Source organism: Chiloscyllium plagiosum, chromosome 4 (assembly GCF_004010195.1).
Source record: "Chiloscyllium plagiosum isolate BGI_BamShark_2017 chromosome 4, ASM401019v2, whole genome shotgun sequence".
Classification (NCBI taxonomy): domain Eukaryota; kingdom Metazoa; phylum Chordata; class Chondrichthyes; order Orectolobiformes; family Hemiscylliidae; genus Chiloscyllium; species Chiloscyllium plagiosum.
The window spans coordinates 99,888,345-99,912,582 of record NC_057713.1 but is presented as its reverse complement, the minus strand read 5'-3'; the positions used below and the strand labels follow the sequence as shown (position 1 = coordinate 99,912,582).

At 39.6% G+C, this 24,238-nt stretch overlaps 1 protein-coding gene across 2 annotated transcripts in view; it reads right to left on the bottom strand.

The window, feature by feature from the left end:
• LOC122549252 (eukaryotic translation initiation factor 3 subunit E) overlaps positions 1-24,238 on the bottom strand; it is a 157,490-nt gene that overhangs the window by 89,186 nt on the left and 44,066 nt on the right. For both annotated transcript variants that reach the window (XM_043688743.1, XM_043688744.1), the window contains exons 6-7: positions 21,544-21,669; positions 21,226-21,350 (exon numbers count right to left, since the gene is read on the bottom strand). In XM_043688743.1, the coding sequence (XP_043544678.1) occupies positions 21,226-21,350; positions 21,544-21,669 (251 nt within the window). The remainder of the gene's footprint in view (positions 1-21,225; positions 21,351-21,543; positions 21,670-24,238) is intronic.

Here is a 24,238-nt window from a genome sequence, read left to right as displayed (position 1 = left end):
CACCTTTCAGCCAATCATGCCAATTGAGCTATCCAATCAAGTTCCATTCACATACAAATACACAAGAAATAAGCATACATTATATGCACAATAAGTCTGCTCCTCGATTTAGTGCAATCACGGCTGATGTGGAGCTTCATTTTACTTTCCCACCAACTTCCTTGTATCCAGAGACATCAACACTCTCTCGGTCTTAAACAATGTATTTATCACTGAAGACGCTACAACCCACTTAGATATGAAATTTCCAAGACTTGCAACCTTTTGTGAAAAGCAATTTCTCATCACAGTCCTAAAACATCAGACGTTCTAGATTCCCTGACCAGCAAAAACATTCTCCCAGCATATACCCTGTCAATACCCCTCAGAAATGTCCCACAATGAACTGATACCATTCTTGCAATCTTCCCTCCTCCCATACCCAATGCTAAAGGCCAATTTAGTGAGGCTTCACCATAGCACTCCCAACACATGAAGACGAAAACCGCATTCTAGATGAGAGGCCTCTAAATGCCCTGCACAATTGTAGCAAGACGTCTTTATGTCTGTACTCCAACTTCTTGTAATAATGGCCACCAAGCCTTTTAAATGTGTGCTGTATCTCTATGCAATATACCCTCCAAGCTGCAGAGCTGTTGGTCAGCTCTGCCCATGCTGAATAATGGCTTCTGCTTCCAGAAGCCGGTAGCAGATGTGGATCTCTGTTGCCCTTGTAACAGCAAAAAAAAGTTACAAGGAATATTGACGGCACGTTAACTATTAATTACACTTGTCTCTATGAGCACCAACATTTCATATCTGTTTAAAAAAAATCCTGCTCTTCTAATTCTTGGAACCAAAGTAACTAATTTCACCTTCCCCACATTACATTTGATCCAAAATATTGTTGCCCCTCACATTACCAGTCTTTATCGCTTCACAGCACCAAACAATGTCCACTCTCTCTTCACCTACATCATTATACACTGCCAACAGCAATCTTTCCTATAACCTTGAACATGTTTTCTTCCAAGTATTTCTCAAACTCTCTTTTGAAAGAGATTATTGAATTGGCTTCCATAGCCATTTCTGATAACACATTCCAGTCACGATAATGACTGTCTTAATGAAATCTTAACTTACCTTTGTAGTGATTGCAATGAAGTCAGCCAAGTGGACTTCACAAGAGTTCCCCGACTGGGGCTGTTATTCTGGTCTAAGCAAGGAGCGCTGGCTGACAGATACAAACAGGAATGTCAGACAACCTGTTCTTCAGAGCTTGCTGAGGGACCTGAATCAGTGTCAAGGATTTTCCAAATGTAAATAAAGGGTGACTTGGTGACAGGATTTCAGCCTTCTAGTTCCTATGTCCAATTATTTCAAATCCCATTATCACACCTCCTAGAAGAGGAAATACTTTCTCATCGTTTCAGTACTTCTAGCAGTTTTTGCTTTGGTTCAAATTTCCAGTACCTGCAGGATATTGCTTTTTGAATACAATTCTTCCTTTCTGCACTTCCAACACCACAGTATAAATGATACTGTAATTACAGATTCAAGCTGCACTTTCTGGTGGAAATTTGTTCTCCTGTTGCAGAATATGCAATATCTTGATCTAGTTAAGGTAAATACATCACTACTCACCCCATACAACTGTCGAAAAAGTCTGTGCTTATTATGGATATCACTTGTTGTTCACACAGGAAAAATAATAAAACTCACATCATAAATGTTATTTGCATCATAAACAGAATTCATTTTCTCAGATTGGCAAATAAAACAATAATCAGGAATGACTACTAAATTTAAAAACAAATTTTCCAATCATTTTTTCCATTCCAAAGTGTGAAGATAATAGTGTCAATGGATTTATTAATGTTGTAGAAAGATCAGGTGGCAGACTTTTGATACTGTTTTCCCCACTCATAACAGCTAGAACAAGTTCAGCACCATACTCTACAGCAGATATGTTGACCGTAATCAGAAATCTAATATAGCTGCCATTTTTAACCTCCAATTGATCATTTCTAATAAAAAATAATTTGAACAAATTTAGTTCAATGAAAAAGCTTCACTTTTCCCAACGTGTACACATTGGTCCACCTATGCCTTCAAAATGCTTCCATTTTTATTTTACCTTCCTTACTGAAAGACTTCAGCTCCTCTCAAAGTTTGGACACGGAGGTAATATTGTTCAGTCAAAAAAAGTCCAGGCCCTGTTTTAGATTCACATTGATGCCCATTAACTAAGCACGTGCACTTTGTACAAGTTAAATCCACATATCAACTGGTACTGGAGTTTACAATTGTAGAACCACCACCCCACCCATCGTCCCTTATTAAAGGATGACTTCTTTATTAATTATTCTTTTTCATTGCACATACTTACAAATGTATAAGCACATAGTTGAAAAATCCTGAACCATGCGTGGTTGAACAACAGTTTAACTAGAATTTCAGAAGACTAACTCTGCCACTCTTTAGAACAAATGCTCCAAATTCCACAGACAATAGCACAAATCAAGAACACCAAACTGGTAACAATTTTCAGTTGCAAGGCCATGCCCTTTACAAGCAGAAATGAGACATTTCACCTGGAATTCAGAGAACCTTCAGTGGGGATTACCCAAACATAATTTTTTAGCCTTCCAAGCACACTAATTGAACGTAAATGGAAAATAAACCTGTAATATCAAGCAGCCACGCAACATTTTCCGAAAAAAGCTCAACCAACTGCTTTTACTTAATTTTTGGTTTCATTTTTCCTTGTATCAATCAAGTCGACAGGTTCTTCATCATGATCAATGAAGTGAACAGTCAGCTTTGCATCTAATGGCAATCTTGTCTGACATGGAGATTATGGGTTTGCACGTGAAAGCAAGGTGACAATGACAAATATTAGAGATGCCACCTTTAGAATGAAATGCTACACCAAGGTTCCATTTGCTATCATTTGGATGTAAAGATCTTGTTATATTTCTGAGTGGTAAGCAAATGATCTCCTGAAGTCTCAACAACCATACATACCATCTGTAATTTCAGAGATATGTAGAACAGAATCATTGTTCAATGGCTAATGATTTGACTTGTTTAAACAAGTGAGGAACTAAATTACATTTTGATTGTGCTATGTTCTGAAACACTTTGTATCATAAAGGATAGTTCAGTTCCAGGTCAAAAATAAAATCCATTAGAGTTATTGGTGTTTTCATTGGTTAGAAAATGTGAAAATTCTTTTAAGTAAAAAAAGGTTCATTATGGAGACACAGTTAAGGTTTGTTAAAAAACACCAGCTTTATATAGCCTGGTTTTTATATGGTTATTTAGAGCTTCAATTTGTTTCAGACATCCACAACTATTTAAGTTAACTATGTTGTTAGGTTTTGCAGAAGACTTAGATGCACCTGTTGGAACATTATGAATGATTGCTTGCAATTGGGGATGTCACTTTATACTCTCAAATCCACACACAAATTACTTTAGTGGTCAACATTATCAGTAAAAAGCTGACAGGTTGATATGATAGAGGTGAACTTACCAAGTGATTAACATGTCAAAAAGTAAATCTGGTGACAGCAGAAAGTGATTTCACTAAGATGACCACTAATAATGAAATCAACAAAAACTTGGACACACGCTGTTTAGCTAACCTGAGATCGATCATGTGCTTTTTCATGCATTAGCAAGTCAATCAGATTTCAGATATCTCTCATCATGTAGACTGTGGTGGCTAGCAAGAGTTAACAAGTAATTCTTAGTGGTTTAGTGCACAAGAAAGGAAGTCCAAAACAGAAAGGCTTCAGTCAACAGAAAAGAATGAGACATAAGCCCAGTGTCATAACAGTGCCACAACAGAGTCCTTAAATATGTTTAAGGCACTGGTAGATCAATGTACCATAGAAGCCAATTCCAATAACAGAGTGAGTTTGAGACAAATCAATCATTAGAATTGAATTCCATGGCACAATGATCGACCTTTGCCTTAAACATATTTAAGAACTCTATTTTCACCATTGTCATTTTTTTTTTACAAAGGAAGTTCTGAAGACTTATAACCCAGAGAAAAAAGACCTCATCATCTCCAGCTCTCTGGCACAATGGTTGTGTCCCTACCTCTGGGCCAGAAGGTCCATATTGAAGGCCCACCTGCTACATAAGTGTGGTATAACACATCCAAATAATTTGATTAAAAATAGAGAATTTTATAGATGTGAAAAGTATGCCGTGCTTTGAAAGAATAAATAAGATTTTGTAAAGCCAGATGATCTCTCAAAATTTCATTGACAATCAACCTGGTGGTTACTGTGGATTGAAGAAAATATGGGGTTCTCTTCACAAGACATTAAAAAGGGAATATCTAACTATAACCAATGGGAACAATCACATTTAAACCCATCATACCTTGAAACAAGTGCATTCAATGTCAGTTAAAGTCCAAAGAAGCTTGAATAATCAGTCTAATTTATGTTTTCTCACAATAATTAATTTCTTGACATCAAGCAGTTGCAGCACTGAACTTGAACTCGAGTGATATTAGCTCAGACACATTATCTAAGCCACATGGTGCACTGGGAGAACATCAATATTATAATCTAAATGACGCACTTACTGCATCTATTTATAGTACAACATAGCAGTTAGAAAACCATTTCTAAAATCTCAATCATGTCCCAATGAAAAGTTCATGATCAAGCTTGACCCAAGTCTTTAGCCAAAGATAGAACATAATACCTTACTAGTATTGTATTCTATTACAAATATATCAAATGTCATATTAGTACCTATATTACAGGTCAGCTGTGGACAGTTTACTGCCACTAATTGCCTATGAAGCTGGTTTCACTCAGCTTTTAATGCCTACTCAGGTATTACTTTACCATCAAATCGCTATCTCAGGTCTCAATATTCAACCTCAAAAGATTCCTTCGATGAGACACAGAAGTCAAGTTGGGCAATGATGCAGCCACTATAACAGCATAGACATTTTGGCATTGAAATGCAATGACAGCACATTGACAATTCAAGGACAACCAGAGCTACATAATCCTGTCTTAATGCATTTGGTTTGGAAGGAGAACACCACACTTTTCCCTCAATCTCACTGACCAAACTACTGCCAATAAAACAGTGTCATTGAACTTGAAGCTTTTGGAATGCTTCCCCAAGTCAATAAAATGCCCCAAACTCTCTCTGATTTCAGACCCTCGTTATCCCAACAACTTGCTTCAGCTTTCGATTTGTTGCAATTAATGCTCTCATTATTTTTGCCTCGGATTTTAAAACAGTGTGCGACTTGGATCACTTGTTACTCTATCACTGGTGACTACAGCAAGCTGAAACACGTTTAGTGTAAAAACAACTGAATAAGGGAAAAATGTTGACAGCAGGAGTCACTCTCTTTCAGCGAACGAAAATTATGACACTTTGCTATGTTCAAAGGTAATATTTGTGATCCAAACACAGTTTGCAAAAATCTTATCCAGAATAGAGAGAACTAAGTGTGGGGGTAAAAAAAGTCAGACTTGTAGAGTCACAGAGTAACAGAGATGTACAGCATGGAAACAGATCTTTTGGTCCAACCCATCCATGCCGACCAGATATCCCAACCCAATCTAGTCCCATCTGCCAGCACCTGGCCCATATCCCTCCAAACCCTTCCTATTCATATACCCATCCAAATGCCTTTTAAATGTTGCAATTGTACCAGCGTCCACCACATCCTCTGGCAGCTCATTCCATACACGTACTACCCTCTGCGTGAAAAAGTTGCCCCTTAGGTCTCTTTTATATCTTTCCTCTCGCACCCTAAACCTATGCCCTCCAGCTCTGGACTCTTTTGCCTATTTACCCTATCCAAGCTCCTCATAATTTTGTAAACCTCTATAAGGTCACCCCTCAGCCTCCGACGCTCAAGGGAAAACAGCCCCAGCCTGTTCAGCCTCTCCCTATAGCTCAAATCCTCCAATCCTGACAACATCCTTGTAAATCTTTTCTGAACACTTTCAAGTTTCACAACATCTTTCCAATTGGAAGGAGACCAGAATTGCACACAATATTCCAACACTGGCCTAAGCAATGTCCTGTACAGCCGCAACATGACCTCCCAACTCCTATACTCAATACTTTGACCAATAAAAGAGAGCATACCAAACACATTTTCACTATCCTATCTACCTGCGACTCCACTTTCAAGGAGCTATGAACCTGCACTCCAAGGTCTCTTTGTTCAGCAACACACCCTAGGACCTTACCATTAAGTGTATAAGTCCTGCTAAGACTGGCTTTCCCAAAATGCAGCACCTTGCGTTTATCTGAATTAAACTCCATCTGCCACTTCTCTGCCCATTGGCCCAATTTTGGTGTCATCTGCAAACTTACTAACTGTACCTCTTATGCTCGCATCCAAATCATTTATGTAAATGACAAAAAGTAGAGGGCCCAACACCGATCCTTGTGGCATTCCACTGGTCACAGGCCTCCAGTCTGAAAAATAACGCTCCACCACCACCCTCTGTCTTCTACCTTTGAGCCAGTTCTGTATCCAAATGGAGAGTTCTCCTTGTATTCCATGAGATTTAATTTTGCTAATCAATCTCCCATGGGGAACCTTGTCAAACGCCTTACTGAAATCCATATAGATCACATCCACTGCTCTGCCCTCATCAATCTTCTTTGTTACTTCCTCAAAAACCTCAATCACGTTTGTGAGACATGATTTCCCACACACAAAGCCATGTTGACTTTCCAAATACATGTACATCCTGTCCCTCAGGATTCCCTCCACATTTCAAAGTATTTCTGAAATGTAGTCACTGCTGAAATGTTGGAAATGTGGTGGCAAATTTGCACAAGAGCATTATAATCATGATTATATAATCTGCTTTTGATGATATTGGCTGAGGGATAGATATTGGCTATGACAGTGGATACAAAACATTTATTCCTCTGAAATAATGCCCTGAAATCTTTTGCATCTACCTTAGCTCATGGAGCTTTGGGTTTGTGTCTCATCCGAAAGATGGTAGCTTCAACAGTGCAGCACCCCTTAAATGGCAGAGAACCTTGCCAGAGGCAATAATGTCAGCAACGGAGGCAAAGCTAGCATTTACAGTGTACAGAGTAAATTCTGCATATCGATGTAGTGTTGAAGTGAAAAGCGTTACTTCTTTCCCAGCACTAAAATCAATAAATCTTTGCAACTTAAGCAAAAGGAACCACTTGTCGTCAGTTATTAATTGTATATTTTCCCTCTCAGAGTGACAACCCTGATTCCACTTCTTCGTTTTCCATTTCTAATACAGCAAAATAGAACACTCTTCAAATCCAGTTTCTATAGAATTCTCCTCTCCGATTTTCAAACATCTAATATTTTTTATAAATGATGATCATGAAAGTGATCAGACTGCATTATTTGCCAGTTTTACATTATGAATTCCCGTAACATTTCTCTCTGCCTCACTTTTCTCTTTCAAGATATTCCTTATGTGGCTTAGTTGTCAGGTTTTGTTTCCGAGCACTTCTACGAAGTGTATTGGAACATTTTCTTTTGTTGAAGGTGTTAACTCCCTAATTATTGTTTCCTGGCCGAGGAGGAGGTTAAACCCAGAAAAGCCTTGTTTCTTTAATAATGATAAAACCAAGGCAACGACTAAAAATCAACCTCCTCATCATTTTATTCATTACAAATGAAGTGATTTTTTTCCAAAATACAAGAAAATAATGCCTTGTGATAAAATTATATTGATGTTACATTTTTGTTTCATAGCTGGTAAAACCAAGCTGCTCAAATCAGCTCCTTTCAGCTGAATATCCCTCCTTCAATAATAATGTTTGAGCCCTCATCCACATACCAACAATTCAAACAGAGACTGACTCCATTGCACACTGCAACAGCAGTTTTTGGAGTCATTTGGTTTCATACAATCCTGAAGCCTCACTTTTTCTAGCCCTCATTAATGGGACACGATCATCTCAGATTAACAACTGTTCCATTTATGACTTACCTAAGATAACAAATATACCCCAAAATGCCAAATGTTTCAGTGTCCATCACAGAGATCAAAATTTTACAAAATACTATCTTTATGTTACATAATAATATGAAGCACAGCTAAGAGACACATTTCCCAAAGACAATATATACACAGTAAAAAATAGAATCCATTCTTAAAAATGCAACTGGTTTCTGACTTCTCAGCTGATTAACAGCATAAGCTGCAGGTCAGTGGATAGCACTCTCACCTGAGTCAGAAGCTTATGGGATCAAGTACCACTCCAGACACTTGAGCTCAAAAATAAACATTCATTGAAGCATCCATTCAGTACTGCACAATGCCAAAGGTCCCATATTTCAAATGAAATTTTAAACCAATTTTTATCTGCCCTCTGATGGTCAGAAATCATAGCATGCAATGCTAAATGAGGGTGGAGGAGCTCTTCCATGGCTCCTGGCCAATGTTTAGCCCTCTAGCATCTGATCATCACTTTGCATATGTAAACTGACTACGGTTACCCCAAATTATAAGTGGATACATCTCAAAAATGACTCCAAAGCAATTTATGAAAATGTCTGGAACCTGAAAAAGGCAACATGGAAATGCAAGTTTTCCTTTCAAAAAGCCTCATCCATACTTTTGTTACTTCCAGATTTGACTATGTCAACGTTCTCTTGGCCAGCATCTCATTCTGCACAAACGTGGCCTTATTTTAAACATTTTTTTCTTCATTCACTAGGGTATGGCCATCAACGTCAAGGCCAACATGCGTTGCCCATCCCTAACTGCTCTTCAACTGAATGGCTTGCTCAGCTCGTCAGAAGGCAGTTAAAAGTCAACCACATCAGCTGAGCAATCACAGACCAGTCACTTTAACTTCAATGAACAGGAAATGGTCATTAGGAATAGAAATACGGTCACAAGGATAAATGTGGATTGATTCAGATGAGTCAGTGCGAAATTGTTAAGGAAAACTTGTACCTAACTAACGTGGAGCTTTTTTTGAAACGACAAGACGTAGTTGCTGAGGGCAAGGCTGTTGGTGCGATGTAGATGCCTTTCCAAAATGCCAAATCAGTGCCACAGGTTTGTGAGGAAAATTATAGGTCATGGAAGAAAAAGGAAAGTCGCAACACAAATACAAAATAGGCCTCGGGTGGAAGCAGAGTAATGGTTCATGGATATTTTCTGTGCTGGAACTTCCTGGGATGAGTATTGGGGCCATTACTTTGCTGAAATACATAAATGGTTTAGATATAGGTGTGCAGGAGACAATTCTAAAATGTGCTCAGGATACAAAACTTGGCAGAATTATAAACGGTGACAAGGACAGCAGAGAGCTTCAAGAGGAGTTAACATATTGATGAAATTAGTGGATGGGTTGCAGATGAAGCTCGATGAGGACACGTGAAGTAATGCATTTTGGTACAAGGAACCAGGGCAGGCATAATTAAAAGAGAACTATTCTGAATGAAGAGACACCCAATATATATGCAAGTCACGAAAGGTGACAGGACAGGTAGAAAGAGCTGTTACTGAAGTTTACAGTAAACTAGGTTTCACAAATACGGGAATAAAGTACTACACCATAAGGTGGTTCTGCTCAACTTACATAAAAATTGATAAAACATAGGTAGAGTATTTTGTACAGTGTTGGATGCCAGACTACAAAGAGGATGTGATTGCATTGGTGAGCATGCAGCAAGTTTTATATGCACGATTCCAGAGACTCTCGAGATAGGAGGGAATTTGGGACTCTTTTCCTTTCAGAGGTGGAAGGGATTTGATGCAAGTTTTCCAAATTATGAGGGGTCTGCACAGCAGGAAAAATCATTCCCATTTGCAAACAGACTTAGAACCAAAAGGCACAGTTTTAGTGTTTTGTAAATGCAAGGCAAGAAAGAAATATTTTCATATAGGAAGTACAATAGAATGCACTGCCTAGAAGTGTGGATTAGGCAGGTTCAACTGAGACATTCAAACCACGTTTAGTAATTATTTAAACAGAAAAAAAAATGTGTACATTTCTGAGCAAAAGGTAGGAAATTGGCAGTAAGTCAAGATGCTCAGGGCCAACACAGACACAATGAGTGGAATGGCTTCCTTATGCACCATTACAATTCTACAGTTCAGTGGCTCTGGAGTCAAACATAAACCAGATTGAGTATGGATGTTACATTTCTTTCTAGAGGGAAAACCAATGAATTTTTTGACAATTTTATGCTCACCACTACTGAGAACAACCTCACATTCCAGATTTATTAATTGAAATTAAATTCAACCAGCTGTCATGATGGGGTTTGAACTTGTGTCTCCACAGCATTAACCTGGTCCTCCAGATTACTAATCTAGTGATATCATCTGCTCATACATCAACTTACATCAAGTTCCATTTTTACATCATTCTTGTACTTACTGCCCTTCGTAGGCATTGGGTGCACAAATGTTTTGCTTTTAAAGCCTGCATCCTCATATTCAAATTACTCCATTGCCTCACCCTTTCCCCATCTCTGATATATATTATTACATTATATTCCCTACAGTGTGGAAACAGACCCTTCAGCCCAACAAGTCCACACCGATGCTCCGAAGAGTAACCCACCCAGACCCATTTCCCTCTGACTAATGCACCTAACACTATGGGCAATTTAGCATGAACAATTCACCTGACCTGCACATCTTTGTGACTGTGGGAGGAAACCAGAGCACCTGGAGGAAACCCACACAGACACAGGGAGAATGCCATCTAGCCAGATAACTGCTGTGGAGAACTGAGTTCTTGTAATTCTGGTCTTGGTCATTTCTATTGCCTTTATTTCATTAATGCATCCAAACTATTAAAACCTAAACCCTATAATTCCAAAAATCTTTCTTAAATCCATCCCACTCTCATCTTTCTTTGAAAAATGTCCTTAAAATCAACGCAGTCAAGCAAGATTGAAGCCTTCACAGACACTTATTCTTGAACCTTAGTTTAGCCTCAGTCTTTTGCGAGGACTCCTGTCAAATTGGTATCAAAACATTAGACAGAAGCTTGGAAAAGAGAAGGAGAAAGCCATTAGGACACTTGACAAAGGCGAAAGTGAGGACTGCAGATGCTGGAGATCACAGTCAAGATTAGAGTGGCGCTGAAAAACCACAACAGGTCAGGCAGCATCCGAGGAGTAGGAAAATAGACGTTTCGGGCAAAGGCCCTTCATCAGGAATGAGGCAGGGAGCTTCCAAGATGGAGAGAGAAATGGGAGGGGTGTGGGTCTAGGGAGAAGGTAGGTAAGAGTAAGCAGATGTGGCTTTGTAGCGAGTCCATTGTTCACTATGATCATGGTTGATCTTTCAACTCACTAACCGATTTACATTCCCTTAGATACCATGAGCCATCAGAACTCTAGCTCCTTCTTGAAAACATTCAATGCTTTGGCATCAATCACAGAATCACCACACACTGGATGAGTACATTTCTCCACTTATACCTAAAAGGTCTACAACATAGCCTTATACTGTGGCTTCTGGGTGTGGACTCCTTGGTCATCGGGAACATCCCGCATTCTCCTTGTTGAGTCCTGTCATTGTTAGATTCCCTCCATAGCCAAAACATCTTTCTTCAGATAAGGAGGCCAAAACTGTACGCAGTGCTCTGGACCAATAGAAGTTATGGCCATTTATAGAAGGATGCAGATGAAAGTAGGAGGCTGAAAACACAGCAAGCCAATTTCGATTTTTTAAACTCGGTGGGAATTGCGATTAGGTAGAGTTTCATGCCAGCAGAGGTTTTAGTTTCACTGTTTCACAGCCTGCTTTCTCTTAAGATAGAGAGTGAAAGTGAGAATAACAAAGCAGAATCTGATTTTAATCACATGACTAATTTCATCAGGTGGGAGAGAAGGGTGAGAAAAGCCAATCAGCATTGCTTCAGGGTTTCTCCAATCAGAAATCATGCATAGAGACAGGAAACCTTTTAAAACAGGGAGATATCCCATCAACAGGAAGCAGATGTCCAAATGAGGAACAGACAAAGATACAAACACTTCACTTGCCGACATCAAACACACTATTCCAAACAACGGAGTAAACCAATCTTCACAAACTAGTAAGCATGGTTGGTATTTACATCAAGGAAACTAACAAATTTAAACTTCATCAAAAGCACAATCTGCTTTTCATACAAGTGAAGGCAACTAAATTCTATCACACAGATGTTATTGCATGTTGACACAGAATAACTCTGCAAAATTCACAAACTCCACTCAATGTGGGAGGGGAAAGCTAGGTTATGATTCTCATACATGCTTAAAATCCAAGTTCAGTGCATTTGACAAAGTGGGTCATTCATTCTCAGTGATCATGGAGAAGAAATCATAAGGAAAGGAAGGTTTCAAAAAAATAACATAGGGGCTTTTTATGTCATTTCAGATCCAAAAAGGTGTTCCTTTATTTTCTGTTACTATTCCTTATGAGACGCACATGTATAAAATCATCAGTATACTTCAAAATAGGGTACGTCATCATACACTAATCAACAATCTTTTGTAGGAGGACAAAAAAAAGCACAGTGACGATAGACAACTGAGGAAATCCAGTGGTCAAGTCATTGACTCAGAGTACATGGGAGAAAAGGACACCTGCTTTTGATCATGAAGGAACTTTCTGACAGAAAAATAACTTCAATTTTTATGCACTTTTTTTGGTTATTAATTTGTTTGTTGGGAAACTAAAAGATCTAATGCTCACAAAGTTTCCAAACATTAACAAATTATGTTTCACAATAATAAGACCTACTGTACAAACAGGACCAGCCAGGTCTCCTTCATAGACTAAGAACTGAAAGAACTATGGATCTTGTAAATCAGAAACAAAAACAGAAGTTACTGGAAAAGCTCAGCAGGTCTGGCAGTATCTGTGCAGAGAGATCAGAGTTAATGTTTCAGGTCCAGTGACCCTCCCTCAGACCTGTTGAGCTTTTCCAGCAACTTCTGTTTTTGCTCCTCAATAAACTGCTCTGGCCCATAACACTAATTCTAGGTTGTTTCTCCAAAGTATTTCCAGAGAAGCCAATGACAAAAAGTTTAAGGTTAGACAAAGAAACTATTTGGCAACACAAACAGGAAAAATGTTATTAAGTAATACCCAATGCAATGTCCATATTGTTCCCAACCTGGAAGTTGAACATACTGACCTCATTATTTAACTCCCTTTATGAATGTTGAATCTGTTTGTTACTTTTCAATTCCCCTTCAACAGCATTTACAGAGTTCTGAAAACATCAACCAAAATGTAATTTCCTCCTTACAATTCTTGGGGATGAACAGAAACATCCTTTTTGGCCTGGGTGCACTGATACTTGGCAATGTCAGAATGTTACAATACAGGAGGCTATTCCACTCATAATAATGCTTATGATGGCTGTTTGAAATAGCTATTCAATTGCGTTCCATTCTTTCCCAAAGTTCTATAAATTCTATCCCAAGTGTTCATTCAATTTCCTTTGCGAACTTTTGTATCCACCACACTTTCAGACACAACTTAATCACAATCTCTCCAACTTACTGCCAAGTTTCTTAAAAACTTGCTACATATGGTTGCCAATTCTCTTGCTAGAAGTTTCTCCTACTTAATACTTAATTCCCACAATTCTGAATGTCTGTATTAAATATCCCCTCAAATTTCTCCACTTTAGGAATATCATCTAGTTTTTACATAGCACCTTGTTTACTAAACCGTGTGATGGAATATGCTTCACAGAAGCTTACAAAAGTTTTTAAAAGACTAGATCTCATTTCTCCCTCCTGCATACACAAACATTTTAGTCAAAAGGCACTGGAGGTGATCCCTTTGAGTAAAAACACATTACCATTTTGTTAGCAGCAACCCACTCAATGCATTTATCCCAAGCTCACTGATAAGTCAGTAGTAAGATCAGTTTGATTTCAGTTAATTCAACTTTAATAAGCATAGAAGTGGCTTTTTGAATATCATAGGCCAAGCATACAAACAAAACCTCCAGACAACCAAAAGCGCAGACAAAAATAAGCAAGTAATTTTCTTTACCAACAGAGTACTGAAAGAAACTGGAGAAATTAACCATCAGTGACACACTCCTGAAGGCAAATTAGAAAAAGTCTGCAACAGGGAAGACATCTTATAATTTGAACAGGATTCATCCACACCACGCACTGCAGTAGGCGTTTAGGACTCATGTGGTCTACATTAGAAGCTTCCCACATCTCCACGATAGAACATAGATTAACTAAAGGCCAATCAATCCCTTTGGGCAATCAGATATGTAAGCCATGTGCATACATTCACACTGCCTAAAGATGATGGGCAATTAATTTTAAACTGCAGAAGCTCAACACACCAAAGGATTTCACAATACTGCCCCTGCCGCCACCACCTCCTTCCCACCCCCCAAGTTACTCCTTCAGAAATCGTCAGAAAAGTTGCTCAAACCGTTCTTTTCGTCTTATGTTTTAAAAGAAAGAAAGCTTCCTTCTTGAAATTTTACATTACAACCTCTCCCTCAGCAAGTAAAATGTTTTGAATCATTATTGCAAGAAAAGTTCCATAAAACACACTAAGCACACAACAACAATCTATATGCTTGCGGAAATGAACAATCATTCAGAATATCCATGATTAAAGAAATTTTAATCTCTCCAATCATAATGAAGTCACAATGATCAAATCTTCAAAAACTTCACAATTTGTTATATTATATTTTATTTTATTTAAGTCATTCACAGATGTGAATTTTACAGCTTTTATTGCCATTCCTAATCACCCTTCAAGTGGCATACCAGCTTCCTGAACTGTAATAGATCAAGAAGCTGAAGTTCGAAGGGTGAGGTCCAGGATTTTTAGCCCAGGATGAAGCAGTGTCAATGTAGTTTCAAGTTAGGATATTAAATGATCTAGAACAGGGTTGGAAATAATAGAATTGTTGTCCTGTCTTTCTAGACATCCCTAGATGGTTTTCAAGAAGCTTTAGTGTGTTGCTGCAGTAATTATTGTAAATGGAACACACTGAGCTCAATGTCTGTCAGCGTTGAACGAAGTCAGCTGCAGTATCAAATAAAGGATTACTTTGCTCTGGAAGCTAAAAGTTTGGGTGTTGATCGAGCCCTACTGATCCACACTTGTGCAAAGTATTCAACCAAATATCTGAAGTTGTGAACTCTGCAGTACATAATTCACCTCCTGGTTCTGCAAAATCTGTCTACCATCTACAGAACACAAATCACGAGTGTGATGGAATATGCCACTTGCCAGACTGAATAAGGCTCCAACACCATCCAGAATGAAACAGACAGCTCAAATGGCAATTCATCCACCACCTTCAACATGCACTCCTTCAAGCACCATGGCACGGTGGCATTAGGGTAAATCATCTACAAGATATGCTACAGCAATTCAGCATGGCTCCTTCAAAAGCACTTTCCAAACCAGTGACCTTTACCAACTCTAGAAACAAATGCAGCAGTTGTATGGGAGTGCCATTACCTCCAAGTTATTTTCCTAACCATGTGCCATTCTGATTTGGAACTAATCTGCCTGCAGTGTTTACAAGAATCCGCTTTCTTTATTTTGGGGGGGGAGGGGGGGCCTATAAAATGAAAAGGAAAGGAAAGTTGAGTGCTATAATTAAAATATCAGAATAGCTTTGCAAATTAAAAATGAAATGCTGCATGTTGCTCAGCTGCTCAACACCATTTGGCTTTTTGAGGGCAGTGAGAGGGAGAGATCAAAACTGAGCATAACCCAAAACTCAGTAAACTAAATTCTATCTGACAACAGCCCTCTAATTAGTTGAGCAAGACAGAGTTGAAATGTAACAGGAGCATGAAAAGAAACTTCCTGAGAATGCAAACAGAAGGTATTCATCTCTCCCTCTCCACGTGCAGAAAAAGGACAGAAAAACCAAGGAAGCATAAATTAAGTCTAAAACAAAAAAAAAAGGTCTAAGTCCACCTGATCAATCTTCAAATCAAAGAAGTAGCAACATCCTACAGAAAAGTGTGTCATCCTTTCAAAAATTAAAAGGTTGGTGAGAAAAAAAAACTTTCCATTCTATGGTCTACTTCCAACCTCCCAAATTTTGTTTACACTACCCATAATCTTTTTTCCGAACAGAAGAACTAGGAGCAGGAATAGACAATTCAGCCCCTTGAGCCTGCTCGAAAATTCAATATGATTGTGGCTGATTTCACCTTGGTCTCAACTACATTTCCCTGCCCAATCTCTTGAATAACCTTACAACCCATTAATTATTAGAAATCCATGTATCTCCTCCTCAAATTAACTCCGGCATCCACCAGTAAATTTCGAAGATTCACAACCCATTGAGAGAAATCATTTCTCTTCATTTGTGTTTTAAAACTACTACTCCTTATTCTAAGACCACGATCTCTAATTCTAGATCACCCCACAAGAGGGAACATCCTTTCTATGCATCATTTGTCAATTCCATTTAGCATTTTATATACCTCAATTAAAACTCTGCATTCTTCAAAACTCTAGGATATTTTATAAACCATTTGTTTTGTATTAATCATGATTGAACATGTGCATATTTGAAGTTGAGAAGTTGCATTTCTCCAGAGTAGCAGTCATAGAATCCCTACAGTGTGGAAGAGGCCATTCGGCCCATTGAACCCACACTGCTCTTCCAAAGACCATCCCAGGTAGACCCCTCCCCCCACCCTATCCCCTTAACCCTGCATTTCCAATCACTAAACCACCTAGCCTGCAACCTCTGGACACTATGGGCAATTGGTCATTTTGATGGTCTCATTGGAATTTTATACATTGATACATTTTGTGACAGCTTCTGAATTAGTGGGGCACAATCATCAGCACACTCTTCCCAGTTAGGTTGTGGCAGCGTCACTGACTCAAAATCCTGAAACTCCTTAACAACAATTCGGGCAGAGAGACACCAAATGGACTGAAGTGGTTCTCAAGGTCAATTAGGGATGAACAACAAATGCTGTCTCTGTCGCAATGTCATCTTTGCGTGGGATGTGCAATCTGGTCTTTTGCTGTATGGAAGCTGCAAAGGCTTTAAGGTGTCAGGAATGCACCACCCAAACAATATCTGGCCTCTGATTAGATTCTGTACCCAAAATAGTTGAGTGGCTGGGTGACAGGGACACCCAGTCCTGGTTTTTGTTTTTAAATTCTCATAAATACAGTCAACACTGGCTAGGCCAGCATTTATTGCCTCTCCCTAATTGCGCTCAAGGTGGTAATGGTGAGCTACCCTCTTTCACTACAGCAATCCTTGGTGTGTAGGTACACTATAGTACTTTTGGGAATGGAATTCAAACTCAGTGAAGGAGCAACAAATAGTTAAAAGTCAGGGTACTGTGTGGTTTGGAGGTAATTTCTTGTGGTGGTACTTTCATGCATCTGCTGCCCTTGCTCTTCAAATAGGTAGAGGGCGCAGATTTCAAAGATGCCGACAAACTCACCTTGCTGAGTTGCTGCTGCAGAACAAAGGAGCAGGAGTAAGCATGTTTCACTATTCAGTTAAGTTCACAGATGATCTAGTGATGGTCTCAGCTACACTTTGCGTCTACCACACCCTGCCCAAAAAATGTGAACCTTTGATTCTGCATGAATCTATCAATACATCTACAAACTCAGGCAGTGATAACTGAATCCCATAACAGAATTTTAAAAACTTTTAAGTACTTGAGGACTAAGACTAGACGCAATTCTTTTTCCTTTTTTAAATAAATACTTGTTGAAACTATAAAATATAGTTTCTTACTCTATTCCTCTATTATTTAAAGATTTTCCTTGATGTTACTTACAATCTGTTGAAACTGCTGATCAACCACTAATCTTTGCAGAATTGCAGTGCTGCTTTCAAGTTGATACTATCCTTAACTCCTTTACTTAACTCCTTAACTCCACAAATGGTGCATCTGTTTCAAGGAACCTGGTTTTCGCACTGTGACATTAAACACGTTCTTAAAAAGCTTGCAACAGCAATCTACTGTCCTGAATTTTCCAAATTCACTCTGCCTTTGTGCAATTATATTTCCCTTCTCCACTGAAATTTAACCAGAAACGTAGGATCACTGTCACATAGAAATCCCTTGACTAGGAGGTCACCAATCTATCTCACTGCACACTGTGCAAAGTAACCTGCTCTCAGGTTGGCTCTAGACAATACCGCTTGAAGAAATTGTTCCTGATATACTGGATTGAATCATTGCCTAGGCTGTTGATCTCGTGCCCAATCCACATACAATTATAAGTTATTTTATGATTATTGAAGTAGCTAACTTGCAAGCCCCATCCTTTTCTTTTCTGTACACTCTAGCTTACTGAAGGTAATATATTTTTATTGAACCAAGATGAAGAATGAGAACATGATACTGTTTGGACATTTTAGATGGTGAATTCTGGGAGTTTTGTTCAAGAGTAATTACTAAAATCAGAAGACTAATGTGGGCTATTAGCCAATTTCAGGCAAGTCAAGTAACTTCGTAAAGCAGGCAAGCAAAGCTTTAAAGAAAAGTACCACTGATTGAGCTGGTCGGATCCTAAAGGACAAACTGCTAGATTGGATCAAAGTGAGGGAATCACGATGATGGAAAAACACACTTGACCTCATCCTTACTAATCTGCCGGTCGGAGATGCATCTGTCCCTGCATCTGCCAAAGTGACGACCACACACTCCCTACGGAGATGAAGTCCTGCCTTCACATTGAGAATAACCTCAATTGTGTTGTATGGTGTTATCACCTTGCTAAATGGGACAGATTTCAAACAGATCTAGCATCTCAAGACTGGGCATCCATGAGGTACAATGAGCATCAACAGTAGCAGGATTGTACTCCAGCATACTCTGCAACCTCATGGCCCAGCATAACGACCACTCAACCATTACCATCAAACCAGGGGATCAACGCTGGTTATATGCAAAGTGCAAGAGGGCATACCAGGAAATGCACCGAGCATACCTGAAAATGAGGTGTCAACCTGGTGAAGCTACCAACCTGGAATACTTTTGTGCCAAATGGCAAGAGCAGGAAGTGAAAGACAGGGCTAAATGATCCCATAAAAAACAGATTAGATTTAAGCAGTCCTGCCACATCCAGTCGTGAATGGTGGTGGACAATCAAACAAACAACACACTGGAGGAGGCGGCTGCACAAATACCCCCAATGGTGGAAGAGCCCAGCACATTAGTGCAACAACAAAGGCTGAAACATTTGCAGCAATCTTTGGCCAAAACTGCCGAGTGGATAATCCATCTCAGCCTCCTCAGTGGTCATCAGCATTACAGATACCAGTCTTCAACCAATTTGTTTCACTCCAAGTGAAATCAAAAAACAGTTGGAGACACTGGTTATTGCAAAGGCAATGGATCCTAACATTCCAGGAATAGTACTCCAGAACTTGGCTCTCCCCTCGCCAAACTGTTCCAGTACACACTGGAATCTATTCAACAATGTGGAAAATTGCACAGCTATGTCCTGTATATAAAAAACAGGACAAATCCAACCTGACTAATCGCCGCATCATCAGTCTATTCTCGAACATCAGTCAAGAGATGGAAGATTCCATCATCAGTTCTATCAAGCAGGCAAAAGTGAGGACTGCAGATGCTGGAAACCAGAGTTTAGATCAGAGTGGTGCTGGAAAAGCACAGCAGGTCAGGCAGCATCCGAGCAGCAGGAAAATCGACGTTTCGGGCAAAAGCCCTTCATCAGGAATGAGGAACCGATCCTTCCAGTTAATGTGCTAAAGTACTGTAGTGCACCTACACTCCAAAGATTGCTGTAGTGAAAGAGGGCAGCTCACCATTACCACCTTGAGCGCAATTAGGGAGGGGCAATAAATGCTGGCCTAGCAAGTGTTGACTGTATCATATGAGAATTTAAAAACAAAAACCAGGACTGGGTGTCCCTGTCACCCAACAGCACACAAAGGTGAACAAAGCAGTCTTTTAAAAAGGAAAATATTCCCAAGTATGTTGACACTTCTCTTGCAGCATTTTGTTTTTAGCTTGGGGATATTTACAGGATAGAAAACATAGTTTCCTTACCACTGACATAAGGCCCATCGACATGTAATCTCCCAGAATATCTCCGCTGCCCTTCCTTTAAACAAAGGAACAAATCTGGCTATTCTCCAATTCTCCAGGATCTCTTCTATGACTAAGGAGGATACAAAGATTTCAGAGAAAGCCCGCGCAATTTCTTCTCCTGTCCCCCTAGCATAGATCCCATCAGGTCCTGAGGACTTGTCAACCTTAATTCTTTTTAAAACATCCAGCACCACCACCTCTTTTATATTGGCATGCCCTGGAATATCAACATACTACTCTCGAGACTCACCATCTACCATGTCTTTCTCCTTTCGGAATCCCAACACAAAGTATTTGTTAAGGACCTCACCTACTTCCTCCAGCTCCACACAAATTCCCACCTTTGAGTTGCGTGGATCTACCCTTTCCCTAGCTACCCCCTTGTGTATAATATAATGCCTTGGGCTTTTCCTCAATCCTGTTTGCAAAAGACATTTCATGGTCTCTTTTAGTCCTCCTAATTCCTTGTTTAAGTTTTTTCCTGTTATTGTTATATTCTTTGAGGGTTTTTGTCTGTTTTCAGTTTCCTAGACCTTACATATGCCTCCTTTCTCATTTTGACTAAGCTCTCAATTTCCCTTGTACTCCAAGGTTCGAATTTAATGGTTTGATTTGTTTACAGGCTCTCACACTCAAACTCCACTTTGCTGGCAAGAAATTAAACTGCAGATACTCGAAGTAAAAATCACTACAACATTGATTAACATAATATTTGCTGTATCACTCTTGGCTGGATTTTAATACAATTCAATATATGAGATAGGAAGTGGCTTGGCCAATTTAAGTTTTTCAGTTGCTGGGTGAAATGCACCTGTGTAAAACTAGAGAACAAGTCCATAACGTGTAAAGAACGAGAACAATTTTCAGCCTTCATAAGAAATAGGAGCACGAGTAGGCCATTCGGCCCCTTGAGCTATGTCATGGTTGATCAGACTGTGATTTTGAATTAACTTTGCTGCCTACCCTCCTTAACATTCATCACTCTGGAGACTAGACTCAGTCTTGAACATGTTCATTGAGCCTGCCTCCACTGATGTCCGGGGACAAGAATGACAGCCCCCTTCGATGATGGTGCTTCCATTAATTAACTGTTAAATTCAGTTATGCGCACAGTTTAACAAGTGAAAGCAGTGTGGGTTTAAGGTACTCACTGTGCCTGGTAAAGGAAGAGGTCAATGATATTGTCTCTGCCTTTAGGGTGATTGAAGAATACAAACAGAGACCAGTGGATTAACCATGTCCTCTGCTGAAGGGATTGGAGTGGTGAACTGACGGACTAAGAAAAAAAAGAAACAAACTTTTAATCTGCAGGGTAAAATTTACTGCAAAGCTCCATGTGCACTAAACATATAGAATATACAAAGCATAGTGATGAATTCTTCTGAAATTTGACAAAGGATCACTTTACTTCAGGTTAACCAAATTGAATGGTTGAGCAAAAGAGTGCAATGTATTCAAAAGGAGCCTACATTGTTATCAATGGTTTCCTTGAGTCGTGTTAGGTCCTCCATAGCAGCTTCCCAGTTCTGCATCAGAATTTCTGATGCTAGCTTGCCCCAGAGTGAACTCAGGGCATTCCGGTCTGTCGAAGGAACCTGTTGAAACAGAAAGAAAATATATTAAATTTATTAAGCTCAATCCACTGAACTTGTTGCCTTACCAGAACTAGTGAGGTGTTTCAAACAGTCGCTGATATACAGAAACTACCTGTAGCGAGCACTGGAAAAAGCCCAAATGGCTTGGTTTAATAATGTAGCATTATGGTTTGGGAGTCACAAGTTAATTCTGGTCAATCAGTTAAAAATCAATCAAATATGAACCAGCCTGCTGGAATTAATTCTGCATCCTCAGATTGCAAACTGCACATGACAGCCTTGGAGTGCAGGTTCATAGCTCCTTGAAAGTGGAGTCACAGGTAGATAGGATAGTGAAGAAAGCATTTGGTATGCTTGCCTTAATTGGTCAGTGCACAGGGTATAGAAGTTGAGAGGTCATGTTGCGGTCACGTTAAGCCACTGTGTGCAATTCTGGTCTCCCCTCTATAGGAAGGATGTTGTGAAACTTGAAAGGGTTCAGACAAGATTTACATAGATGTTGCCAGGATTGGAGGATTTGAGATACAGGGAGAGGATGCGTAGGCTGGGGCTGTTTTCCCTGGAGTGTCGGAGACTGAGGGGTGTGAGGTTCATAAAATCATGATGGGCGTGGATAGGTTAAACAGAAAAGGTCTTTTCTGTGGGGTGGGGGAGTCTAGAAATAGAGGGCATAGGTTTAGAGTGAGAGGAGAAAACTTTATAAGGGATCTAAGGGGCAATATTTTCATGCAGAAGGTGGTGCATGTACGGACTAAGCTGCCAGAGGAAGTGGTGGAGGCTGGTACAGTTAAAACATTTAAAAGGCACCTTGATGGGTATATTAATACGAAGGGTTCAGAGGGATATAGGCCAAGTGCTGGCAAATGGAACTAGACTAGTTTAGGATATCTGGATGGCATTGAGGAGTTGGACTGAAAGATCTGTTTCCATGCTAAATGACTATGACAGGACAGTTATTTATTGGTTTTAAAAAACAAACTTCTACAAGAATCTTATTAAACTTTTGCTCATTAATGGTTGCAGCCTTATAACGAAGCACTGTTTCAATGGAATTTGCTTCTAACAAATTGAAACCTTGCATGTGTATCTGTTCCTTAAATATTTGTTCCCTAAATACCTGACATTGCCCGTTCTCTGTGAATAAGTAACTGACTACTTCAGCACAGTGTGAAATGGAGCAAACGCTACACATGGGCATGTCTGTGTAACATACAAAATTAAAAAAAAGGGAACTTGCAAAGTAAAAAGAGTGGTTGCTCACTTCCAGCCAAACACTGGTGCATTTATCTTTCTGGTATTTAGGCATCAAGGCAGAACTGGTAAATACTGCTTTTACTGTAAAGATTGTTTTTATTGTTTGCATTTGAAGCAAAGTGTGTTAGGGGATTCTGTAGTCAGAGGTACAGACAGACGTTTCTGTGGCCAGCAGAAAAAAAGCAGAATGGTGTGTTGTTTCCCTGGAGCCAGGATCAAGGGTGTCTCACAGAGTGTGCAGAATGTTCTCACGGGGGAGAGGGGCCAGCAGGAGGTCATTGTCCATACTGGAACCAACGACATTGGAAGGGAAAAGGTTGAGACCCTGAAGGGAGATTACAGAGAGTTAGACAGAAATTTAAAAAGGAGGTCCTCAAGGGTAGTAATATCTGGATTACTCCCAGTGCTATGAGGGCAGGAATAGGAGGATAGAGCAGATGAATGCATGACTGAGGAGCTGGTGTATGGGAGAAGGATTCACATTTTTGGATCATTGGAATTTCTTTTGGGGTAGAAGTGACCTGTACAAGGACGGATTGCATCTAAATTGGAAGGGGACTAATATACTGGCAGGGAAATTTGCTATAACTGCTTGGGAGGATTTAAACTAGTAAGGTGGCAGGGTGGGACCAAGGGAGATAGTGAGGAAAGAGATCGATCTGAAATGGGTATAGCTGAGAACAGAAGTGAGTCAAACAAACAGTCAGGGACAAGGTAGACTAATAAATTGAACTACATCTATTTCAAGCAAGGGGCCTAACAGGGAAGGCAAATTAACTCAGGGCATGGTTTGGAACATGGGACTGGGATATCATAGCAATTATGGAAACATGGCTCAGGGATGGGCAGGACTGGCAGCTTAATGTTCCAGGAAATAAATGCTACAGGAAGGAAAGAAAGGGAGGCAAGAGAGGAGGGGGAGTGACATTTTTGATAAGGGATAGCATTACAGCTGAGCTGAGGGAGGATGTTCCTGGAAACACACCAAGGGAAGTTATTTGGGTGGAACTGAGAAATAAGAAAGGGATGATCACCTTATTGGGATTGTATTATAGACCCCTCCCCCCAATAGTCAGAGGGAAATTGAGAAACAAACTTGTAAGGAGATCTCAGCTACCTGTAAGAATAATAGGGTAGTTATGGTAGGGGATTTTAACTTTACAAACATCGACTGGGACTGCCATAGTGTCAAAGGTTTAGATGGAGAGGAATTTGTTAAGTGTGTACAAGACAATTTTCTGATTCAGTATGTGGATGTACCTACTAGAGAAGGTGCAAAACTTGACCTACTCTTGGGAAATAAGGCAGGGCAGGT